This window comes from Nuphar pumila, chromosome 3, assembly GCF_984573655.1.
Source record: "Nuphar pumila chromosome 3, dmNupPumi1.hap1.1, whole genome shotgun sequence".
In the NCBI taxonomy this organism is placed as follows: Eukaryota; Viridiplantae; Streptophyta; class Magnoliopsida; order Nymphaeales; family Nymphaeaceae; genus Nuphar; species Nuphar pumila.
The window spans coordinates 125,165,831-125,187,616 of NC_143251.1; the positions used below are offsets into that span (position 1 = coordinate 125,165,831).

General features: G+C 43.4%; 1 protein-coding gene across 1 annotated transcript in view; it reads right to left on the reverse strand.

Moving 5' to 3' along the window:
• LOC149843636 (RNA helicase family protein) overlaps nt 1–21,786 on the reverse strand; it is a 91,933-nt gene that overhangs the window by 34,573 nt on the left and 35,574 nt on the right. Inside the window, exons 14-16 of the mRNA XM_089999980.1 lie at nt 6,226–6,326; nt 5,796–5,886; nt 2,624–2,788 (exon numbers count right to left, since the gene is read on the reverse strand). Coding sequence (XP_089856106.1) covers nt 2,624–2,788; nt 5,796–5,886; nt 6,226–6,326 — 357 coding nt within the window. The remainder of the gene's footprint in view (nt 1–2,623; nt 2,789–5,795; nt 5,887–6,225; nt 6,327–21,786) is intronic.

The following is a 21,786-nucleotide window of genomic DNA, read 5'->3' on the forward strand; positions in this document are numbered from 1 at the left end:
AGATCCACTTGATAATCCAACACAGTACCGTAGCATAGTGGGTATGTTACAATACCTCACTTTTACCCGCCCTGATATAGTCTACTCGGTGAATCAAGTTTCTCAGTTTATGCATGCCCCATGTGAAGGGCATATGGAAGCAGTTAAACGGATACTTCGATATCTGAAGGGAACGGTTGGGGATGGCCTCACATATAAGCGAAAGACAAATGGGCAAAATGCACATGAGATCACTGTTATCCGGTTATTGTGTGTTTGTTGGGATGAATCTGGTTTCTTGGAGTAGTAAGAAACAAAAGGTTGTTGCCAGATCCAGTATAGAGGCTGAATACAGGTCAATGGCAGCCGCCACTGCTGAGGCTACTTGGATTAGACACTTACTGACAGAAGTAGGAGAATCGATCTCTCGATCACTTCTTTTGTATGACAACCAGAGTGCCATTAGTATGTCTTTTAATCCAATCCATCACAGTCGTACCAAACATATTGAAATAGATCAGTATTTTGTGAGACAAAAAGTAGAAGAGAAAGAGATTGAGCTTGAATTTGTTCGAACTACAGATCAAGTAGCGGATATATTTACAAAAGGATTGACAAAAGACAGATTTTGGATGTTAAAAGGCAAGTTATTCATGGTTCAAGACCATGCACAACTTGAGGGAGGGTGAAAAGAAGTGTGTTGTTGTTACGGGTCACGGGTCTGGAGATCCAGACCCGTGATCATTACATTAACACACTCATTAATGGCAGTTTTTGTAAATTATCTTATTGTAATAAGGGTACTTTAGTACCCTAATGTTAATACATAAAGTAGCATATACAGCAGCCGACCCTGCGTATTGGGGGTATCGGTTTTCTCTGCAATTTCTCTCTCTCTCTCTGTTTCTCAGCTCTCACGCGTGGAAGAACTCGAACAGTGAAAATCTAACAAATTGGCCTCTAATGCTTTCTCTAAGGTGAAAGGCTGCACCTTACTGATTTTATTAACATAAGAGGTGCCTTAATCAGGTCAAAAACAAACTGCACGATAAATAACCAATATTACATACATATGTCACTGTGGGTGGCACTCAAAATACATAAGAATACAAGAACGCTATTATAATAAGATGGCATAACTTGATTGCAAAAATACCCTTATGTTATGTGACATCTCCAACAGAAACATTGCAAAAATACCCTTACAAGTAAAAGCAAGGTAAATCGTGGTAATTTGAATGTCCAAGATGACTAGAGCGGTTGGTTTCCCTAACAACTAAGATCATAATGTAAATAAAAAAAACAATGATAAAAGTTGGAAGAATTCAAATGAAGTCATAGGATTATATTATCTTGAGGCTAGGCAAGACTGTTCACAGAAAACACAATACTGGATAGAAAATGCATCAGTAAATTTTTAAAAAAAAAGGGAAAAGCTTCATCAGGAAAATCTTATTATCCTTTTAAAAACAAGAAAAATAAATTTGAAAAAAAAATATTAAAAACCAATTTATTAGAAAATAGTGAAAATATATTCATGAATTCAGCTATGTTGAGACACTGAATTTCTACCAAGATTTTGGATTTTTATTGAAATTTTTTACAATAATCTTTTTTAACTAGGCAATGTGAGGGGTAGCCCCCAGTTTTTTTTCAAAATAATACCTTTAAATCCACAAGATTTTCAATCTAAAAAAAATCCACAAGATTCAATATCTTATGAGATTCGATGATATATAATGCATACATACTACCACATCTCCAATATCTAAAAACATTTGATACTTCGAAAACCATTTTAAAGTACCAGAAATATTTAGCATATCGTGACATTATCATCTTTCCTCTTTATATTATTAAGAAAATGGCAATGGTTTCGACTACATTATTGTTTTTCTCACAATTATGGAAACTGTGGAGAACAATTCAAGAAAACAATTGTGTGAGGTCACCCAAGAATTTGCCAAATAATGTTCGTGGTGAGTGTACAAACAAAAAACTTGCCAGTTCTTGCAATCACTGCATCAAAAGAAGCAACAGAAGAAATAGATTAAGAGAATGCTTACGATCCCCCCCCCCCCCGTCTAAACACTTCAAAGTGACAAATTATCAAGTGCTCATGCCACCACATTTTCAAAAAAGAAAAAAATAATAATATTCAGAAGATGTACCAGAATCACATATCAATGTTGACATTAATGAAAGAAAAACCTAGAGATCAATGTGAAAGGACTCAAAGCTCTAATACCATTAAATTAGAAATACATTTAAAAAGTGATCAAACTTTGTTCGCGTTAATTATATGGAAGAGTTCAACACTAGTATATACGTCAAAACAATATGAAGAGGGGCCAAATGACCTAAATTTCCCTTGTATAACCAAAAAATAAAGCAAATACAAAAAAGAGAAAATGACAAAAAGAAAGTGTACCCTTAAAAAAACATACATGAAAAGGCAATGCATATATAACAATAAGCATCCAGATTCCAAACTATGACAGCAATTTAATATCAAAAGAAAAAAAAATAATCCATAACTAAACAACCAATAGAATTAAGTTCATTACAGCAATGCATGCATTGAAAATCCATAATTAAATCTCACAAACCAAGAAAAAAATGTCTTAGCTGGTTGAGGCATTACTAGTGGAATCTCTGCAACTTGAAACCCAGTTGGTATTGTAAGTTTTGCATCATCATCAAGGACGCCCAACGAGTAAAGAACTTCAAGCGCTCTAATCATGGCCTCTGGTGGTGGTGAAGCAAGCCAATCAAACCCCAGGATATTGTCTATGCCCAGGGATTTTAGCTGCAAAGTAGAACATTCAACTAAAAGGATTTGATCTCCAAACAAGACAGCCTCTAAGATATCAAAAAATAAGGCGCAAAATAGCCATTAAGGGTATCTAGCTAACAGTTTTGCTAAATTATTAGAATAATTTTTAGGTCCATGCTTTCACATGAATATTTATTTATGTAAACCAGTGATACAGTTAGAGAAGACAATACAATAATCTTTTATAAAATGCACGATCATCAACTAATGATTCTCTTCTTCCCATGTTGCACATCTTTAGAAATCTATAAGAAAGGGAAATGCCATGCATTTATCCATGCAATTTTCTTTTTCTTGTTCCACTTAGCGCTCCGTGTCATGTTGTGTATAGATTTGATTACATGTAATGCATATATGTGCTAGTATTCTTTGCTCATGCAACATAAAGGCATTGTACTACAAAGAAAGAATATCTAAAACAATATTAGTACACAACAGAAAAAGAGGACATACAAAGAGTACTATAAAGATCATTCTTAGTGATTGTGAGGGTCGTTTGCCCTTTATCCACCTATTTTCATAGGTCAAACTAGCTAAGTGCCAGTAAAGATAAACATGTGTTTTGTCGAACCTCAATGATGTATTTGATAGATAACAAAATTCATTTGATCCATTAACAAGCTCTACAAGTGACCCATCACCAGAATACAAGTAATTGCGGAAAAGTTGATGGCAATCATATCTGTGTGGGACTGTCACCTGGTTAGTCTCTAGTTGCAATAGCAATGGAATACAAGTGGTTACGAGCACCACTCAATTGTTGTCTACTCAGCAAGACATGAAAAAAGATCGTGTACATTGGTTACAATGCATGAGGTGTAAGTTAATTCTATGAACCAAGAATTATTCAGAAACTTTGTGAACCAGTGCTTAATTATCAGCTCCGGCATTGGTTTAACGAGTCTCAAGCTCAACCAACTTTAGCTTAGAGGTCATTTGGCTGAGGGTTGGGTGGGAAATGTTAAGATATATCATTGTATATGTTGTACATACCTAAGTATAGCTTTTTTCTTTTGTATATCTTTTTTATTTTATTTATCTATGTATTCAAAAGTATACCAGAGGTACACTTTATGTGTATTTAATGATTTTAATATGTAGTTTAGGTACATTCTATGTGTACCTTTCAGGATTTAAGTTTACACATAATGTATACTTCGGATTAGATTGGTTTTTTTCCTTTTTTTAGTCATCATTGAAATGATTAAATATTTTATTTTTGTATTGTTATTTTCTATTTTTGGTCTTTTTGAATAACCACCTAGACATTGGGATTGGTGGGATTTACTTTAACGGCCAGTTTGAATAGTCAAACTAGCTGTTGGGATTTGTTCCAACGGCTAGTTTGACGTCAGGTGTTTTCATCGATATATTGCTCATTCTTTTTGTTGTATAGTTGAGAGAGTGGTGGGTATGGTTAAGTGTGTGTGTGTGGGTGTGTAGTGATGTTGCCTTGTAAATTATGTCAATATTTTTTATTAATAAAAATACTTATTTTTTTTTTCTTGTTCATGTTCTTTGCTATATATTGTTTGTTTGGTTTAGTCAAATGCATTATAATAATGCGTTTGGATTTCATTTGTAGTGAAATTATTTTCATTTTTATTTTGTTTTTTGTATCGAATTCTGTGCCACTTCATGACGACAGGAAATTGAGTTGGGGCATGAAATCTAACCAAGCCAATTCACGTCAACTAGGAAGACATGGTATCATTAATCATGGTTTGCTTCATATCCTTCAATAATATAAAAAGATCTAAATGCTCAATGTTCAAATCACACCTTGATCCAAATACGATTGAATAAATATTGAAAGTCATTGATTTCAAATATCTTTCAACTATTTTACAGAAAGGCATGCATCCAAATTAATTGTAAAGCCAGAACCAAATATCTTTCAACTATCACCATATAGATCAATAGCAGATACTTATATCCAAATTGATTGTAATGTAAAGCCAGACCCAAATCCTAAAAGATTTTCGGACTATTGTAACAATCTATTTTATGACAATAGCAATCAACCCACAACTGGATTCGATTATTGCATCAAAATTGGCTCCCAACTTGATTGAATCAATTCTGGACCAGGTTGGTTGTGACCTACTTGATAATTCGTTTCAGACCAGTTGATGAGGCTTAACTTGGTACTCAATCCAAATAACAGATTATTCAACTTGGTCATAGTTCATCCCAGAAATGAAATTCAAATACACATTATTTTTATAAATAAATGAGTCCCTGCTATTGATTTTAGAGTCACTGGTTAGGCTACATAAGCCAAGTTGAGGCAGTTTGAGACACCTATAATGGCTGTGGTTGCTTTTATAGGAGGCATTAGGATCACCATACCCTTCAGTTACTGAAAACCTACAAAAAGGGGTGAGGCATAAGACTAACGGGAAATGGGTTCACTCCTCTTATCAAGAGACTGGCCCCTTTGCTATCCTAAACTAGAGTTACCAGAAACCCCTATTTAGGGTTTTCATATAAACCCCTATTTAGGGTTTTCATATACTGAGTAGGGAACAATAGGTTGAAGACACTAAACTGCATGTTTACAGTGAATAAAACACTATGTCTTTGGAAGGCCAGCATTCCTTGCAATCAGTGATGCAAAGCAGATCGCCAAAAGCATTACCAAAAAAGATCATAAGATACATATCAAAATAACAACAATTTGCATGGTCAGGTATCCATAATTATTCATGCATGCAGATAGTTATCTCTGGATTAATGATGCAGTTCTGATACGGGATGTACTAAAAGACAGCACCTATTTCAACAGTTGCCAAGAAAACTTTTGATAGATTTCACAAATGGAACCTCAAAATACTAAAACAGGCAAGTATGAGAAAAAACGCAATTCTTGTAGATCCTTATGATGAAAACCAACCAAGGGGCATTACTTAGTCCAATATAACCAAAATAAGTGATGGCTAAATAAGTTCAGTCATAATATGACACGCAAATAACTTACTTGCATGACGCATGAAACAAGATTGGATCTTTGCATCTCTGGGACTGCTTCTGGTGCCATTTCTTTCATGAAGTATTCTTCAGTATACAACCTATTCAATGAAGATGCATTTGTGCAATTCAAGTATGAGAAAAACTGCATGTTCATAACAGACTAGAGAAAGACACAGAGAGAGAGATGGTTGTAGATTTAGGATAAAATTGCCAAATTTTAGAGTTTAAATTTCTATTTTCAAAATAGAAGAGAAGTTTGGGAAAAACATGAACTTTTATAAATTCATCAACTGATGGATGAAAATTAAGTATTTTAGGCAATGCAAGCCTGAGCATATTCTAACACAGGAAAAGCACAAACACTAGACATCTTCCATAATATAAGAAGCAATAACGATGTGATGAGACATTAGAATCAACCGGATTAAATTAAATACCTGTAACATTTCCCAGGGCACACTCTCCCAGCCCTACCAGCCCTTTGTCTTGCAGATGCTTTAGAAATTGGCAACACAACCAAGTTTTCAATGTCTGAAATCTATATGTGAAAATGGAGCCACGGGATCAAGAATAAATCTTCACTATCTTCAATAAAACTAACAAATATATAAACTGCAAAGTTATAATCAAGCAGCAGTTCTTTAATTTCACCAATTCCCCCCAAAATTCCAACAATTCATTTTTTATTTTCTGTGAAAGAAAAGAATATATCCATACCACGAATCGATAGGGAATTATGAAGGGACCATACTCAAAAACAGCTAACAACAAAAGTAAACTGGAAAGCTCCCAGTTCAAATATTCACTTCATGCTTTTCTAGGATTGAATTTTAACCACTGAAACAATCATTGCGCTTAGATCCCTATCAATTATGAGTTATTATTCTCAGCCTGTTTTTACATCACAAATTCGAAAATGCATAGGAAATGTGTTTGTAGTTTGTAAAACAAATGCATAATGATCTATTCCCACAATAGCATACATGAATGTTTTTGTCACTTAGGACACGTCTGGAAGTGGGAAAGGTGGAGGTAAGAAAGAAAATATATACAATTTTGCATCTTTCACAAACAAGAGAAAAATTATGAAAGAATTTTTTTTCTAAAAAACTGATTTTTTGGGCACGTTTGGAAGTGAGAAAGATGTAGGAAAAGTGATACAACATGGAAAATCCATACGGTTTTTCCGACCCTTCCAATCGAGAGAAAAATTCTCTCTAAAAGAGTTTTTTCAAAAAAGTACACTTTTTGATATGAAACATTCCTCCATGGAGGGGAGGTGTGGATGAATGTTTCCAGAAAAAATTTGCGAGCCCTCTCTCCATCTCACTATCATCACCACCCACCACCATCCATCTTCATCCATCTCACCACCACCATCCATCACATCACCACCCACCTACAATGATTTTTCACCATCTATCTCACCACCGCCACTACCACCCACCTCCCAAAAAACGGCGCCGGAGAAGTTCCACCACCATCACTCACTTCCCGAAAAACCTCCCTCTCCACGATGATTTTCCACCGTCCATCACCACCACCACTACCACCCACCTCCCAAAAAACTGTGTCAGAGAAGCTCCACCACCCATGATTTTTCACCACCACCCTCTCTCATTTTTTTAAGATTTTCCATTTTACTTTTCTCATGCTACCCAAATAAGTGAAAAAATTTCATTTACAAAAACTATCATATCAAAACTTTTCATAGGGCATTTTTTTCCTATAAGAGTTTTTCACTTTTTCTTGCTTCCAAACGTGCCCTTTGATAAGAAAAAATCCTCCACCTAGGGGGTGCAGAATTCTTCATATCAAATCTTTCTAGGTTAGGGCAAAGCTCTCACCCATCATCCTCCTACGGTGAGACTCAACGTTGCAGCCGTCCTCCACTTGTTTTCATCTCTCTCTCTCTCTCTCTCTCTCTCTCTCTCTCTCTCTCTCTCTCTCTCTCTCTCTCTCTCTCTCTCTCTCTCTCTCTCATAGAGAGTAAAAAAAGGGGGAAATCTCTCGATCATTTTGGGTCTGCTTGGATTGGGGTATGATCACAACACTCTTCTTCATTGAAAACCAGCATAGATTCCCTCTAGAGCTGGCCTTCTTCATAGACTCTGTATTTCTTGGGGAAGTGCCTGCTTAGCGCAAACCATCACCTCCCCATATGTCTATGCACCTAAACCTGTCCCACATCCCGTGATCAAGGAACCACACCTTTCCCCTCCCAAACCCTACTACACACATCCACCACCACCCTAAACCGTCTATACTCACCCCCACCTCCAAAAACAACTTACACTCACCCCCATGTACATATCCTCCACTCACACCACTTTGCCACTGTGGTTATATACCAACCAACTCACTACCACCATGGGACTTCTCTAGAGCAGGCATAAAATGCTACCTAGAGGTTAATAGTCCTATATTTATGTAACAAGTGGTTTTTGCTACTGATGTGATATGCTTTTTGGTTGTTGGATTGTGTCTCTGACTTAGGTAATTCATAATTGGGATGGTAGTGTTGAGGAAATGCCATAGTACAAATTTGTGTGACACTCCTTTTTCTATTAAGTATCTTGTACATACAATTGTTATATAGGGGTATTTATGTAAAACATTCCTCAGGGGGGGGGGGGGGGGGTAGAGGACCTGTTGGCAGTGGCAGTAGTCAGGGGATGAGAAGGATGCTAAAAATATCTTTTTGAATGGGGACCTAGAGGAAGAATTGTATATAGAATTACCTCAAGGGATTGATGGGGAGGGCAGAGCATATAAATTAAAGAGGGCTTTGTATGGGTTGAAGCAAGCCCCAAAGGCTTAGTTTGAAAATTTTATTGCAGCAATGGTGAGCTTGGGATTTAGACAGAGCTATCATTAGCATACTTTATTTGTGACATCTTCTGATAGGGGTCATTCTTTTGTTGTATGTAGATGATATGATCATCGTTGGAGATGACAGGGCAATTATTGCCAAAGTAAAGACACAACTAGCCCAAAACTTTGAGATGAAAAACTTGGAAAATTGAAATATTTCCTAGGTCTTGAAGTTGCATACTCTAAGCGAGAATATTTTTTGACCCAGCACAAGTATGCAGCAGATTTGATTAGTAAAGCAAGACTTGTTGATGATAGAAAGCAAGTGGACACTCCTATGGAAGCCAACTGTAAATCAAAGCACATTGGTGGTGAATTACTCAGTGATCCTACGGTTTATAGGCAGCTGGTTGGAGTTTGATTTATTTGACTATCTCACGACCAGACATTACTTTTGTAGTTCACATGGTAAGCCAATTCATGAATACTCCTAGGTCATCTCACTTAGCAGTTCTGAGAATTATCAGATATATTAGGGGTACTATGCATTATGGATTGTTGTTTTTTGCTACATCATCATTGGAGTTGAAAGCTTAGTATGATGCAAATTTTGGAGGGACTTATCAGGATAGGCATCCCACCTCTGGATTCTGTGTATTCCTACGTGAATCTTTGATATCATAGAAAAGCAAGAAACATCAAAGGATTTCTCTAACAACTACTAAGGCAGAATACCGTGCTATAGCTTAAGTGACTGCAGAGGTTATGTGGTTGAGGTGGTTGTTGCAGGATATGAGAGTAAACATAGCAACTACAACTACTTTGCATTGTGACAATCAAAGTGCTATTCATATTGCCAAAAATCCAAAATTTCATGAAAGGACTAAGCATATTGAGACAGATTGTCACTTTACACGTTAAGCATATCAAGATGGAGTCATGTCTTTGGCATATATTGGGACTCAGATTCAGATTGCTGATTGTTTTACAAAAATTGCTAAAGGCTTTCCAATCATTTTTTTCAAGCTTGGGTTGATTGTGTTCTCATCACCTCAAAATTGAGGGAGAGTGTTGAGGAAATGTCATAGTACAAATTTGTGTGATACCCCTTTTTCTATTAAGTATTTTGTACATACAATTCTTATATAGGGGTATTTCCATAAAATAGCATCTACACTTTAATAGTTTTGTATATTTGTGTGCTTTGTGGGGGTTGACTCCACCTTTTATGTAGTAACCCTATTTGGTTTACCTAATGAAGTTCATCTTCTCATTTTTGCTTCTTTTCTTCTTCTCTTTGCTTCTTCTTCTTATTGAAGAGGTAGATGATCATTTCTGCATAAAATAGTCCTATATTTGGCTAACAAGCTTATACCTTTTGATGCAGAGCAGGATGGACCCAGGTCCATACAGCCTGACCTAGGCAGCGGACCAGATCCACATGAAGGGAGTGAAGATCGAACCCAAGCAGAGGATCCGACCCAACATACGGCACCGAGACACGGGGACGTGGCGCCCCTGCGTACCTACTCCAGACGAGCACGAGGCACGCCGACCCGGATGACCCAGATCCAGCAGGAAGACGGTCCGGATCCCATCTCGGGTCCATAACGGGACCCGAGACCCGGGATCCTCAGCCAACTTTATAAAACCCTCTCCTAGGGTTTTGTGCACACACAGTAGATTGAAGACTCAACAGCCTTTCTTTATTTATTTTTTTTATATTGTGTAAATGACGCAGTGGTGATGCTGGCAGCGAAACACCAATCGACTGATTGCACTGATCTGATTTGGGTGGTCGAACGATATTCAGAAAAGGAGAGAAATGCCCACTGGAAATCAGTGAGCCTGCTTCTTTTTATTGAAAATAATGGATTCAATAGATAAAAGACATTAGACTGAATGAATGAAAAAAATACGTGAACTAATGCAATAAAGAATAAACACTGATAAAGAAAACAAAGAAAAGGAACTGCTGAAGAATAAGGCTGCTGTCAGAGAAAACTGTAATCTGTCCTTCGTAAAACCCTAGGAGAGGGTTTTAACTATTCAGCTGACGGATCCGGGTCTCGGATCCAGTCATAGACCCGAGACGAGATTCGGGTCTTCTTCTTGATGGATCTGGATCCGGGTCACAGGTCTTGGAGTAGGGCCTGGGTCCATCCTGCCCTGCATCATTCTCCCCTGGTGGGAAAGAAGTCGGCTCTGACGACTTGTTGTCTCCACAGTAAGCATATAGATCAGACATCTTAAATGTAGGAGAAAAGTGCCAAGTTTCGGGCAGCTCAAGGAGGGAAGATTGCTCAAATAGGCCCGCTAGCCGGGGCAACCCGGTCTCCTTGGTGGGAAGGAGAACTATCCTATGACCCTGAAAGACAAATGTGTACGTATTCCTACGGCCATCATGGATGGTCTTGCGGTCAAACTGCCAGGGACGTCCCAATAGGATGTGACACACACTCATGGGCGCCACGTCACACCACACTTCATCGTGGTAATGCTTCCCCATAGAGAACCGAACTAGACAACGCAGGGTGATGGGCACCTCGTTGCCTTTCTTGAACCATGTCATTTTATAAGGTTGGGACAATTTTTCTGTTTTTAGGTTCAAGGTGGACACGACACTCTCGGACACCATATTCTCGCACGCTCCAGTATCAATGATAACATCACACGCACGCCCCTCACAGTTACACCGGGTTCTAAAAATATTATTTTGTAACCATTTTGTGGGGGCCGACTCTCGGGATGTGGTCAACACATGACGGATGGTTAACAAATTTTCGATGCTGCCATCGAACTCTATGACTTTCACCTCGTCATTCCCCTCAACAAGCGACTCACCCTCGCTCTCACTATCGGACGCAGACTCAACAATGCCCTCTGCTAGGTGAGTGTTCTTATTCATGGTGGGACACTTGGACGCAATATGGCCTAACTCTTGACACCTAAAACATCGAACAATGGACTCATTGGGCTTACCCTTGGATCTGGTGTGGTACGCGGGTCGAGACTGATCGGGTTTGCTAGGGTCGACTCCTTGGGTGGACTTTGAGTCATCTTTCCTAGGGGAGCTCGCTCCCCTGGTTGGGAAACTCAACTTGGGTTGACTGGACTGATCACTACGGGAGGTCCTATGTTCCTGCCTCCTTTTCAATTTCTCCTCTACATTCATAGCATAACTACTTGCCTGATCCAGTGACTCGACTGTGATACAACTGAAGTCGTCAGAAATAGCAGGACGGAGACCAGAAATATACCTCTTGACCTGCTGGCGGGTGGTCTCCTCGATCTGCACTCGTAGGGAAAGACGATGGAACTCCGCAGTGTAATCCGCCACGGTATTGGTGCCTTGGCGCAGGGTCAGGTACTCCTTGTAGGCTCTCTCGGCATGATCTGACGGCACGAACTTAGACTGCATCAACCGTTGCATCTCTTCCCAAGTCTGTACACGCTCCAATCCCTGTCGCTCCCTTGACCGCTGCATCTCAACCCACCATGTCTGCGCTAGGCCTCTCAATCGAGTAGAGGCTAGGGAGACACGACGGTGCTCGGCGACATCGTGGTAGTCGAAGAAGAATTGGACGACATATGACCAATCAAAGAACTGCTCTGCATCGAACCAGCCTGCGAACTCTGGAAGCTCTAACTTCACCCCATACGTGGAGGGGCGCTCTGGTGCTCTCTGCTGACGGGCCTCCACCATGCCTGCAGGGCATTCATCCCAAAAAGTATCGTCCCACACTGCTCTATCATCGCGGCTCTGCTCACCTGGTTGCTGGTGTTGTGCGACTGCAATGACGTGTGGACGGCGCTCAGGTCGCGTCGGTCCCTGTTGAATCTGCCTCGGTCTGGCTGGCCCATGGACGGGAGCCATCTGTGTCCCACATTTGGGAACCGGTATGACAGGTGGTCCTGCGATAGGTGGAAGGGTCGGTCGGGTCTCGGGCCCTAGGTGGGTAGAAATTGGATAGTATGGGTTTGGGTTATAGGTCGGGTTAGGATAATGGTATTGGGTAGGGTATGGTATTGGGTTTTGGATCTGGGTTGGGTTACCGGGTTGGTTCTGATTCGGGTATTTGGTTGGGTTGGTATTGGACTGAGATGACTCGCCCGACTGGATATGGATCGGGCCTAATCCTAGACTATTCGTCGGACCCAGATTTGGATAGGTTGGATCAGGAATTGAGTTGTGGGGGTAAGAGGCGTGGTTTGAACTCAATCCCCGATCCATACGATTATGGGTCTGGTTTTGACCCGGCTCAAAATCAAGCTGGAGCTCCGCCCGGGTCCGATACAAGTTTTGGTCGGTATAGGATCCATTTTGGGGTTCAAAAGTAACGGGTTGGGTCGGATTTGTAGGAAATTGCGAACCGAACCCAACTGGGTAGGCTGGATAGGAGGGTGTGAGACCCAGACCCGCTCCCGAGAACCCAAAGGGTGGTCCTCGATAACCGGGTCCGGACCCAATTAACATAGGATCCAGACCGGACCCAGAGAGGTCAGACCCAGTCCAAGCAAAATCAGCCCCCCGAACCTGCGGTTGGGTTGCGACATTTCCCCCGCGCGCAGGTGCTGGGAAAGTCGACAGACCCTCCCCCGCCCGGGGTACGTCTGGTGCGACGGCTGCCTGACTGGGTAGCACAGCCGGGCCACGCGGGCCGTGCTCGCCCTGCAACCCCTGCTGCGTGGGTCGGTGCCAGGAAGGCGCACCCAAACTGCAATTGGGGAGCCCCTCTTCAGATTGGTCCGGCATCATGCTCGGGCCACGCGTGCCGTGCCCGACCTGCAGCCCCTGCTGCGTGGGTCGGTGCCAGGCAGGCACACCCAAATGGCCACTGGGACCCCCCTCTCCCCCCAACCGAGTGGTTACCCCACTACTGGGCATCAGCAGTACCTCGGGGTGGGGCGACGTGAGGTTGGCGTACCTGCGCAGCTCCCTTCCTGCATTTTCTGGTGGTGCGGCAGTCTGTACAGCTGGTTGGGCTGGATCGCCAGCCATCGCTCCCACGAGGACGCCAGAGCTGCCGCCCCTAACCAGATCCATTTGCTGTGTAGAAGGCGTGGGAGTCGTTGCCGGTGATTCGATCCTCGCAACCCTATCTTCGACCCCATCAAGTCGGCGTGATATTCCGGCCACGTCACGGCTGATACGCAACACATTCTCTTGCATCTTCGTCATCACTTCCATCATCCGCAGCATCGGATCTGCGTTGCCGGCATCTTCCTGCTCGATCGTCGTCGCCGGATCGCCCCTCACCTCCGAAGCCATCTTGCGTACGAGGGGAAAGGCGCTGGCTCTGATACCACTTTGACGCAGTGGTGATGCTGGCAGCGAAACACCAATCGACTGATTGCACTGATCTGATTTGGGTGGTCGAACGATATTCAGAAAAGGAGAGAAATGCCCACTGGAAATCAGTGAGCCTGCTTCTTTTTATTGAAAATAATGGATTCAATAGATAAAAGACATTAGACTGAATGAATGAAAAAAAATACGTGAACTAATGCAATAAAGAATAAACACTGATAAAGAAAACAAAGAAAAGGAACTGCTGAAGAATAAGGCTGCTGTCAGAGAAAACTGTAATCTGTCCTTCGTAAAACCCTAGGAGAGGGTTTTAACTATTCAGCTGATGGATCCGGGTCTCGGGTCCAGTCATAGACCCGAGACGAGATCCGGGTCTTCTTCTTGATGGATCTGGATCCGGGTCACAGGTCTTGGAGTAGGGCCTGGGTCCATCCTGCCCTGCATCAGTAAATCATATGATAAAGGTTGGGTGGATGAAATGGAAAAGTGCAACTGGAGTATTGTGCGATCGTAGAATGCCATTGCGGTTGAAGGAAAAGTTTTATAGAACGACTATTAGGCCCGCTTTACTATATGGTACGGAATGTTGGGCTGCCAAGAGACATCATATTCAAAAAATGAGTGTAGCTGAGATGGATGTGTGGAAATACAATAAAAGATAAGATTCGGAACGAGGAGATACGTAAGAAGGTAGGCGTTGCACCCATTGAAAATAAGATGAGAGAATCGTTTACGGTGGTTTGGACATATTCGGCGAAGGCCTAATGATGCTCCAGTTAGAAGGATGGAGAAATGGGAAAATATATTAGTTAAAAGAGGTCGGGGTAGGCCTAGGAAGACATGGATGAAGGTGATAGGAAAGGATATGAATGCTTTGAACCTCACCGAGGACATGGCATTGGATAGAAATGATTGGAGGAGAAGGATTCATGTGGAAGACACAGAATGATTTTCTTTTTTTGTTCATATCAACAAACCCAAATTTTTTTAGGATGAAGGCGTAGTTGTAATTGTTTGTTGTTGTTTGTTGTTGTTGTGTATTCCTTTCCCCCTTTTCAATTACTCCCTGTTTCATTTTATTCCCTATTGTTCGTTGTCTTCCCATTGTTACTGAAAACATATTGAAATAAAAGAAGTTTAAGCCACCGATTCTCGGTGGGCATTTGAGTTATTTCCTCCTCGAAGAGCGCTTATCAGAGCAGGCATCCACCTTCATCAGCGAGATGGCTCTTGAAGCAGGGACCGATCCGGTACGAGGCGAGGAGCGTGAGGAGACTGACAGTGAAGATCCAATGTTGTGCGTAATGGACGTGCTGATGAAAATCCAGGAGAATATGTTGCGCCTGAATAGAGATGCCGTTGGCCTGTCGAAACGACTGGATGGGTTTGATGAGCACTTGAAAGCCCTTGAGTCGCACAAAGAACTGTGCGCAGACCTCGTTGACAGCGCGTCCGCAAGCTTGAGTCCCAATGTTTCAGAACCCTATCATCCGACGTAACTCTAACAAGGTTGTGTTGCTGCCTTCCCGCCGGTTCCAGTACCCACCTCTGATCCGGGCACTTTCCAGCGGTACCAAGGGGCCCCGACGAGCAACAACCCCCATGTGGGGGTACCCCACCCCAGGCAGCGAGCACCTGCGTTGGTATCGCAGGTCGGACCGAGCCTGCAGGACCCCAGCGGAACGTTGGGTCCACCTGCAAGTCTGGGCTCGTGGCAACGAGTCTCTGCGACCGCGTCGCAAGTTGACCTGAGCCAGCAGGGCCCAGCGTTACGCTGGGTCCACCTGCAGGCCCTGGCTCGCGGCCATGTTTCACGAGGGTTGCGCCGCAGGTCGAGCTGGGTCGCAGGGCCCCAACGTCACGCTGGGCCCTGCCGCAGACCCGGGCTCGTCAGCCCGACCCGGGAAGGACTCACCTTTCCCTCCTGACCCCGCGCGGGGAGGTTTCGTGGTCGCACCCCCGCGAGCGGGAACAGGTGAGGCCCTTCTGGTTGGGCCGAACCCGAGGGTCCGATCCAGTCTTCGATTCAGCAGGGCATAGGCCCGGTTCGCTGGGACCAACTGTTGGGTCTCAGAGAGCGGGTCTGGGTCTAGAACCCCTTCACCCGACCTACTTAGTTGGGTCCGGTTCGCGGGCTGCCCCGAACCAGACCCAACCTATTATTTTTTATCCTCAAAATAGACCCCATGTCGACCCAAACCCATATCGAGCCCGGACAGAGCTCTAGTTTGGATTTGAGCCGGGTCAAAACTAGACCCATAATCATATGGATCATGGATCGAGTTTAAACCAAGCCTCTTATCCCCACAACTTGACCCTCGATCCAACCTATACATATCTGGGTCCGACGAGTAGTTTAGGAATAGGCCCGATCCACATCCCATCGGGCGAATCCACCCAATCATATATCAACCAGACCCTGTACCCAACCCGGATCCAGAATCCAATACAATATCCAATCCAACACCAGTATCTTAACCCAAACCCATGTTATGACATCCCTACCCACCTAGGACCCGAGACCCACCAGACCCATCCACCTTACCCTGAACTTTGCGTCATCTCGGTGCCCCAACGCCGGCCGCAGATGGCTCCCGCCCACGGGCAAGCCAGACCGAGACAGAACCAGCAGGGACCGGCGCGCCCTGAGCGCCGACCACCCATCGGTAGAGTTCGTCAGCACCAACATCCAGGCGAGCAGTACCGCACAGAGGGCGATGAAGCTGTATGGGACGACGATGCTTTCTGGAACGATTATCCTGCAGGAATGGTGAAGGCTCGTCATCAGAAAGCACCAGAGCACCCTTCCACTTATGGGGTGAAGCTGGAACTTCCTGAGTTTGCGGGGCGGTTCGATGCGGAGCAGTTCTTCGACTGGTCTTATGCCGTGCAGTTCTTTTTTGACTACCACATCGTCGCTGAGCACCGTCGTGTCTCTCTTGCGTCTACTCGGCTGAGAGGCCTAGCACAGACATGGTGGGTGGAATTGCAGCGGTCGAGAGAGCGACAGGGACGCAAGGGCGTACAGACATGGGAGGAGATGCAGAGATTGATGCAGTCAAAATTTGTACCTTCAGATCACGCCGAGAGAACCTACAAGGAGTACATGACCTTGCGTCAAGGCACCAGAACTGTGGCGGAGTACACTGTTGAGTTCTATCGTCTTTCCCTACGTGTGCATATCGAGGAAACCGCCCGCCAGCAGGTCACGAGGTACGCTTCTGGTCTCCGTCCTGATATTTCTGATGACTTTAGTTGTATCACAGTTGAGACATTAGATCAGGCAAGCAGTTATGCCATAAATATCGAGGAAAAGCTGAAAAGGAGGCAGGAGTATAGGACCGCCCGTAGTGAACCATCCAGTCGACCTAAGTCGAGTTTCCCAACCAGGGGAGCAAGCTCCCCTAGAAAGGAGGACCCAAAGCTTAGAGCAGACAATAGCAAACCTGACCAGTCAGGATCAACCTTCCATACCCGATCCAAATCCAAACCTAATGAGTCGATCATTCATTGTTTTAGGTGTCAAGAGTTAGGACATGTCGCATCTAAGTGTCCCACTGTGAATAATAACACCCATCTTGTTGAAGGTATTGTAGAATCAACATCAGAGAGTGAGAGTGAATCTTCGGTTGAGGATGAAGATAAGAGGGAAGTCGTAGAGTTCGACGCCAATGTTGAAAATTTATTGTCTATCCGTCATGCTTTGACCGCACCCCGCGAGTCGACCCCTGCAAAATGGTTGTGAAACAACTTTTTAGAACTTTGTGCAACCGTGAGGGTCACGCGTGTGATGTTATTATCAACACCGGTGCTTGTAAGAATATGGTGTCTGAGAGCGTTGTATCTACCTTGAACCTGAAAACCGAGAAATTGTCCCAACCATACAAGATGGCGTGGCTCAAGAAAGGGAACGAGGTTTCCGTTCGATTCTCTATGGGGAAGTATTACCACGATGAGGTGTGGTGTGATGTAGCCCCCATGAGTGCGTGTCACATTCTGTTCGGGCGTCCTTGGCAGTTTGATCGCAAAACCATTCACGATGGGCGCAAGAACACATATTCCTTGCTTTTTAAAGGTCATAAGATTGTCCTTCTCCCTATCAAGGAGACCGGTTTTCCCACCGTGGATAAGCCTGAGCGAGTTCCCAGGCTTGCGGGCCTATCGTACTAGCACTTCTTGAACCATTGTCAGGAAGATGGCTATTGCTATGCCCTGGTGGCGAAGCCGTTGACGAGTTCGTCTGTGTCCATTCCTGCGGACATTGCCCCTCTTATAGAGGAGTTTCGCGACATTATGCCATATGACCTGCCTGATGGATTACCTTCGATGAGAGTAGTCCAGCACGCCATTGATTTTGTGCCAGGATCGAGCCTCTCTAACCTCACCGCATATCGCATGAACCCATCCGAGCATGTTGAGTTATTGCGGCAGGTCCAAGAGTAACTGAAAAAGGGCTTTATTCGCGAGAGTGTTAGCCCTTGTGTAGTACCCGCCCTGCTCACTCCAAAGAAAGATGGGTCCATGCGCATGTGTGTTGATAGTCGTGCGATCAATCGCATCACGGTCAAATACCGTTTTCCCATTCCCCGTTTGGATGATATGTTTGATATGTTATCTGGTGTCTCCATTTTCTCCAAAATAGATTTAAAAAGCGGGTATCACCAGATTCGTATACGGGAAGGGGATGAGTGAAAAACGGCATTCAAAACACGTGATGGGTTGTATGAGTGGTTAGTCATGCTGTTTGGGTTATCTAATGCCCCCAAGTACTTTCATGAACATGATGACCCAAGTGTTGCGTCCATATATAGGGAAGTTTGTCGTTGTCTATTTTGATGATATTTTGATTTATAGTTCGTCTTTGTCCGATCATTTGAGTCACCTGCGTCAGGTCTTAGAAATTTTGAGAGAAAAACTGTATGTCAATGCCAAAAAGTGTGAGTTCATGACGTCCAGTGTCGTATTTTGGGATTTTATAGTGTCTTCCGATGGAGTTAAAGTCGATCCTGCGAAGGTCCGTGCGATCGTAGATTGGCCTACCCCAAAAACTATCGGAGAAATCCGTAGTTTCCACGGGTTAGCTACTTTCTACCGTTGTTTTGTGCAAAATTTCAGTACCCTCATGGCCCCTATCACAGAGTGCCTAAAAGGTACTAGTTTTCGTTGGACTCCTACCGCGGGAAAAGCCTTTACGCTCATCAAAGAAAGAATGACTAGTGCCCCTATATTAGCTCTTCCTGATTTCAATGTCGTCTTTGAGGTTGAGTGTGATGCCTCAAAAGTGGGAATTGGTGTCGTCTTGAGTCAAAACCGCCGACCTTATGCTTTCTTTAGTGAGAAGTTGACTCAGGCCAGGTGCCAGTATTCCACTTATGATGTTGAGTTCTATGTTGTGGTATAAGCCCTACGTTATTAGAGGCATTATCTCATCTATAAGGAGTTTGTCATGTACACGGATCATGAGGCAATGAAATACCTGAATAGTCAGAAGAACCTAAGTGCTCGTCATGCCAAGTGGGTTAGCTTCTTGCAAGAGTACACATTTACGATTCGCCATCAGTCTGGTACTCTGAACAAGGTGGCTGACACTCTTAATAGGAAGAATAGCCTTCTGATGACTATGTCAGTACAAGTCATTGGGTTCGAGCAGTGCAAGGAGTTGTACCCTACAGAGCCGGATTTCCAACATGTCTGGGAAAAGTGCATCTCCCCTGATGGCACAACTGACTCAGGTTTTATTATCCATAACGGTTACCTTTTTCGAGGTAATAAGTTGTGTGTGCCTGCTTTCTCCCTTAGACTAAAATTGATTTCTGAATTGCATGAAAGAGGACTAGATGGGCATTTTGGACATGATAAAACGTTCGCACTGTTGAACGAACGATACTTTTGGCCCAAAATGTGTAAAGATGTTGTCCAGTTGTTCAAAGTTGCCGAGTGTGTCAAGTGTCCAAGGGTCGTCGTCAAAATAGTGGTTTGTACACTCTATTGTCAATTCCTGAGCAACCTTGGGAGCATGTGTCCATGGATTTTATTGTGGGTTTTCCCCGAACCTCGCATCGTTTTGATTCCATCCTAGTGGTAGTTGACAGATTTTCGAAGATGGTTATCTTTATCCCATGTAAACGGATCATCGATGCCTCGTTTGTAGCCTCATACTACTTCAAGGACGTGGCCCGTTTTCATGGATTGCCTCACACGATCACCTCGGATCGTGACACCCGTTTTTTGAGTCATTTTTGGAAATCGTTATGGGCCTTACTGAAAACCAAGCTCCAGTTTAGCAGTGCATATCACCCTCAAACAGATGGCCAAACTGAAGTTGTCAACCGCACCCTAGGAAACCTATTACGGAGTCTTATGGGGGAAAATGTCAAAACTTGGGACATTGTATTGCCTCAAGCCGAGTTCGCTTATAACAGCTCCATCAACCGGTCTACAGGCAAATCTCCGTTCAAGTGGTCTATGGTCGGTCGGTCACCCATGTCGTTGACCTAGCCCCTGTGTCCAGTATGCCCGATCCCGCCCCAGACGCCTTTGATGCGGTTGAATATATGCGTGATATCCACAGACAGGTCAAAGCCAAACTTGTTGAAAGCTACGAAGCCTACAAATCCTCAGCAGATCAATGTCGTTGTGATGTCCAATTCAGGGTCGGCCAGTTAGTTTGGGTCTACTTGCGTCCCAAGCGTTTTCCTGTAGGTACCTATAGCAAGCTGAGTCCTAAGAAGTATAGTACTTTTAAGGTTCTTCAGCGACTGGGTCTGAATGCCTACCTCCTCGAGTTGCCTGACGATTGGCATATTTCGCCTATTTTCAATGTGTCTGATCTATATGCTTACTGTGGAGACAACAAGTCGTCAGAGCCGACTTCTTTCCAACCAGGAAAGAATGATGCAGAGCAGGATGGACCCAGGTCCATACAGCCTGACCTAGGCAGCAGACCAGATCCACATGATGGGAGTGAGGATCGGACCCAAGCAGAGGATGCGACCCAGCACACGACACCGAGACACGGGGACGTGGCGCCCCTGCGTACCTACTCCAGACAAGCACGAGGCACGCCGACCCGGATGACCCAGATCCAGCAGGAAGACGGTTCGGATCCCATCTCGGGTCCATAATGGGACCCGGGATCCTCAACTGACTTTATAAAACCCTCTCCTAGGGCTTTGTGCACACACAGTAGATTAAAGACTCAGCAACCTTTCTTTATTGTTTTTTTTTATATTGCGTATTCCTTTTCCCCTTTTCAATTACTCCATGTTTCATTTTATTCCCTATTGTTCGTTGTCTTCCCATTGTTACTGAAAACTTATTGAAATAAAAAAAGAAGTTTAAGCCACCGATTCTCGGTGGGCATCTGAGTTCTTTCCTCCTCGAAGAGCGCTGCATCACCTTTCCAGCTTATTTTTCTTATTATACACAAACAAGCAAAAATGTTTCTCGTACTTTTTCAGCCCATTTTTCTCATACTACACAAACAAGTGAAAATTTTTCTTTCGAAAAACTTATCATATCAAAAGTTCTCATAGGCAAAATTTCCTTTTTCCTATGAGATTTTTTCTTGCTTCCAAACATGCCCTTAATAAGTTTGGAAAACTTTTGACTCATTCGCAGGACGACTTTGAGATCATTTTGACGCAAAGCATGTTTGTGTTAAGATGACTGAAAGGCCTCTTAAGAAAATGATTGAACAAATACATGATAACAAAATAAACCCTCATATACCCTCATATTACATGTTTACAGAAAAGTCAACCCGTGAAGGACAAATATGATCCTTTGTCAGCACTCCCTTCAAGTTGGGAGTGGAAAGCACCTATCATTCCAACTAGATTAGAAGGCTCATATACCTCATTTTGTTGAACAG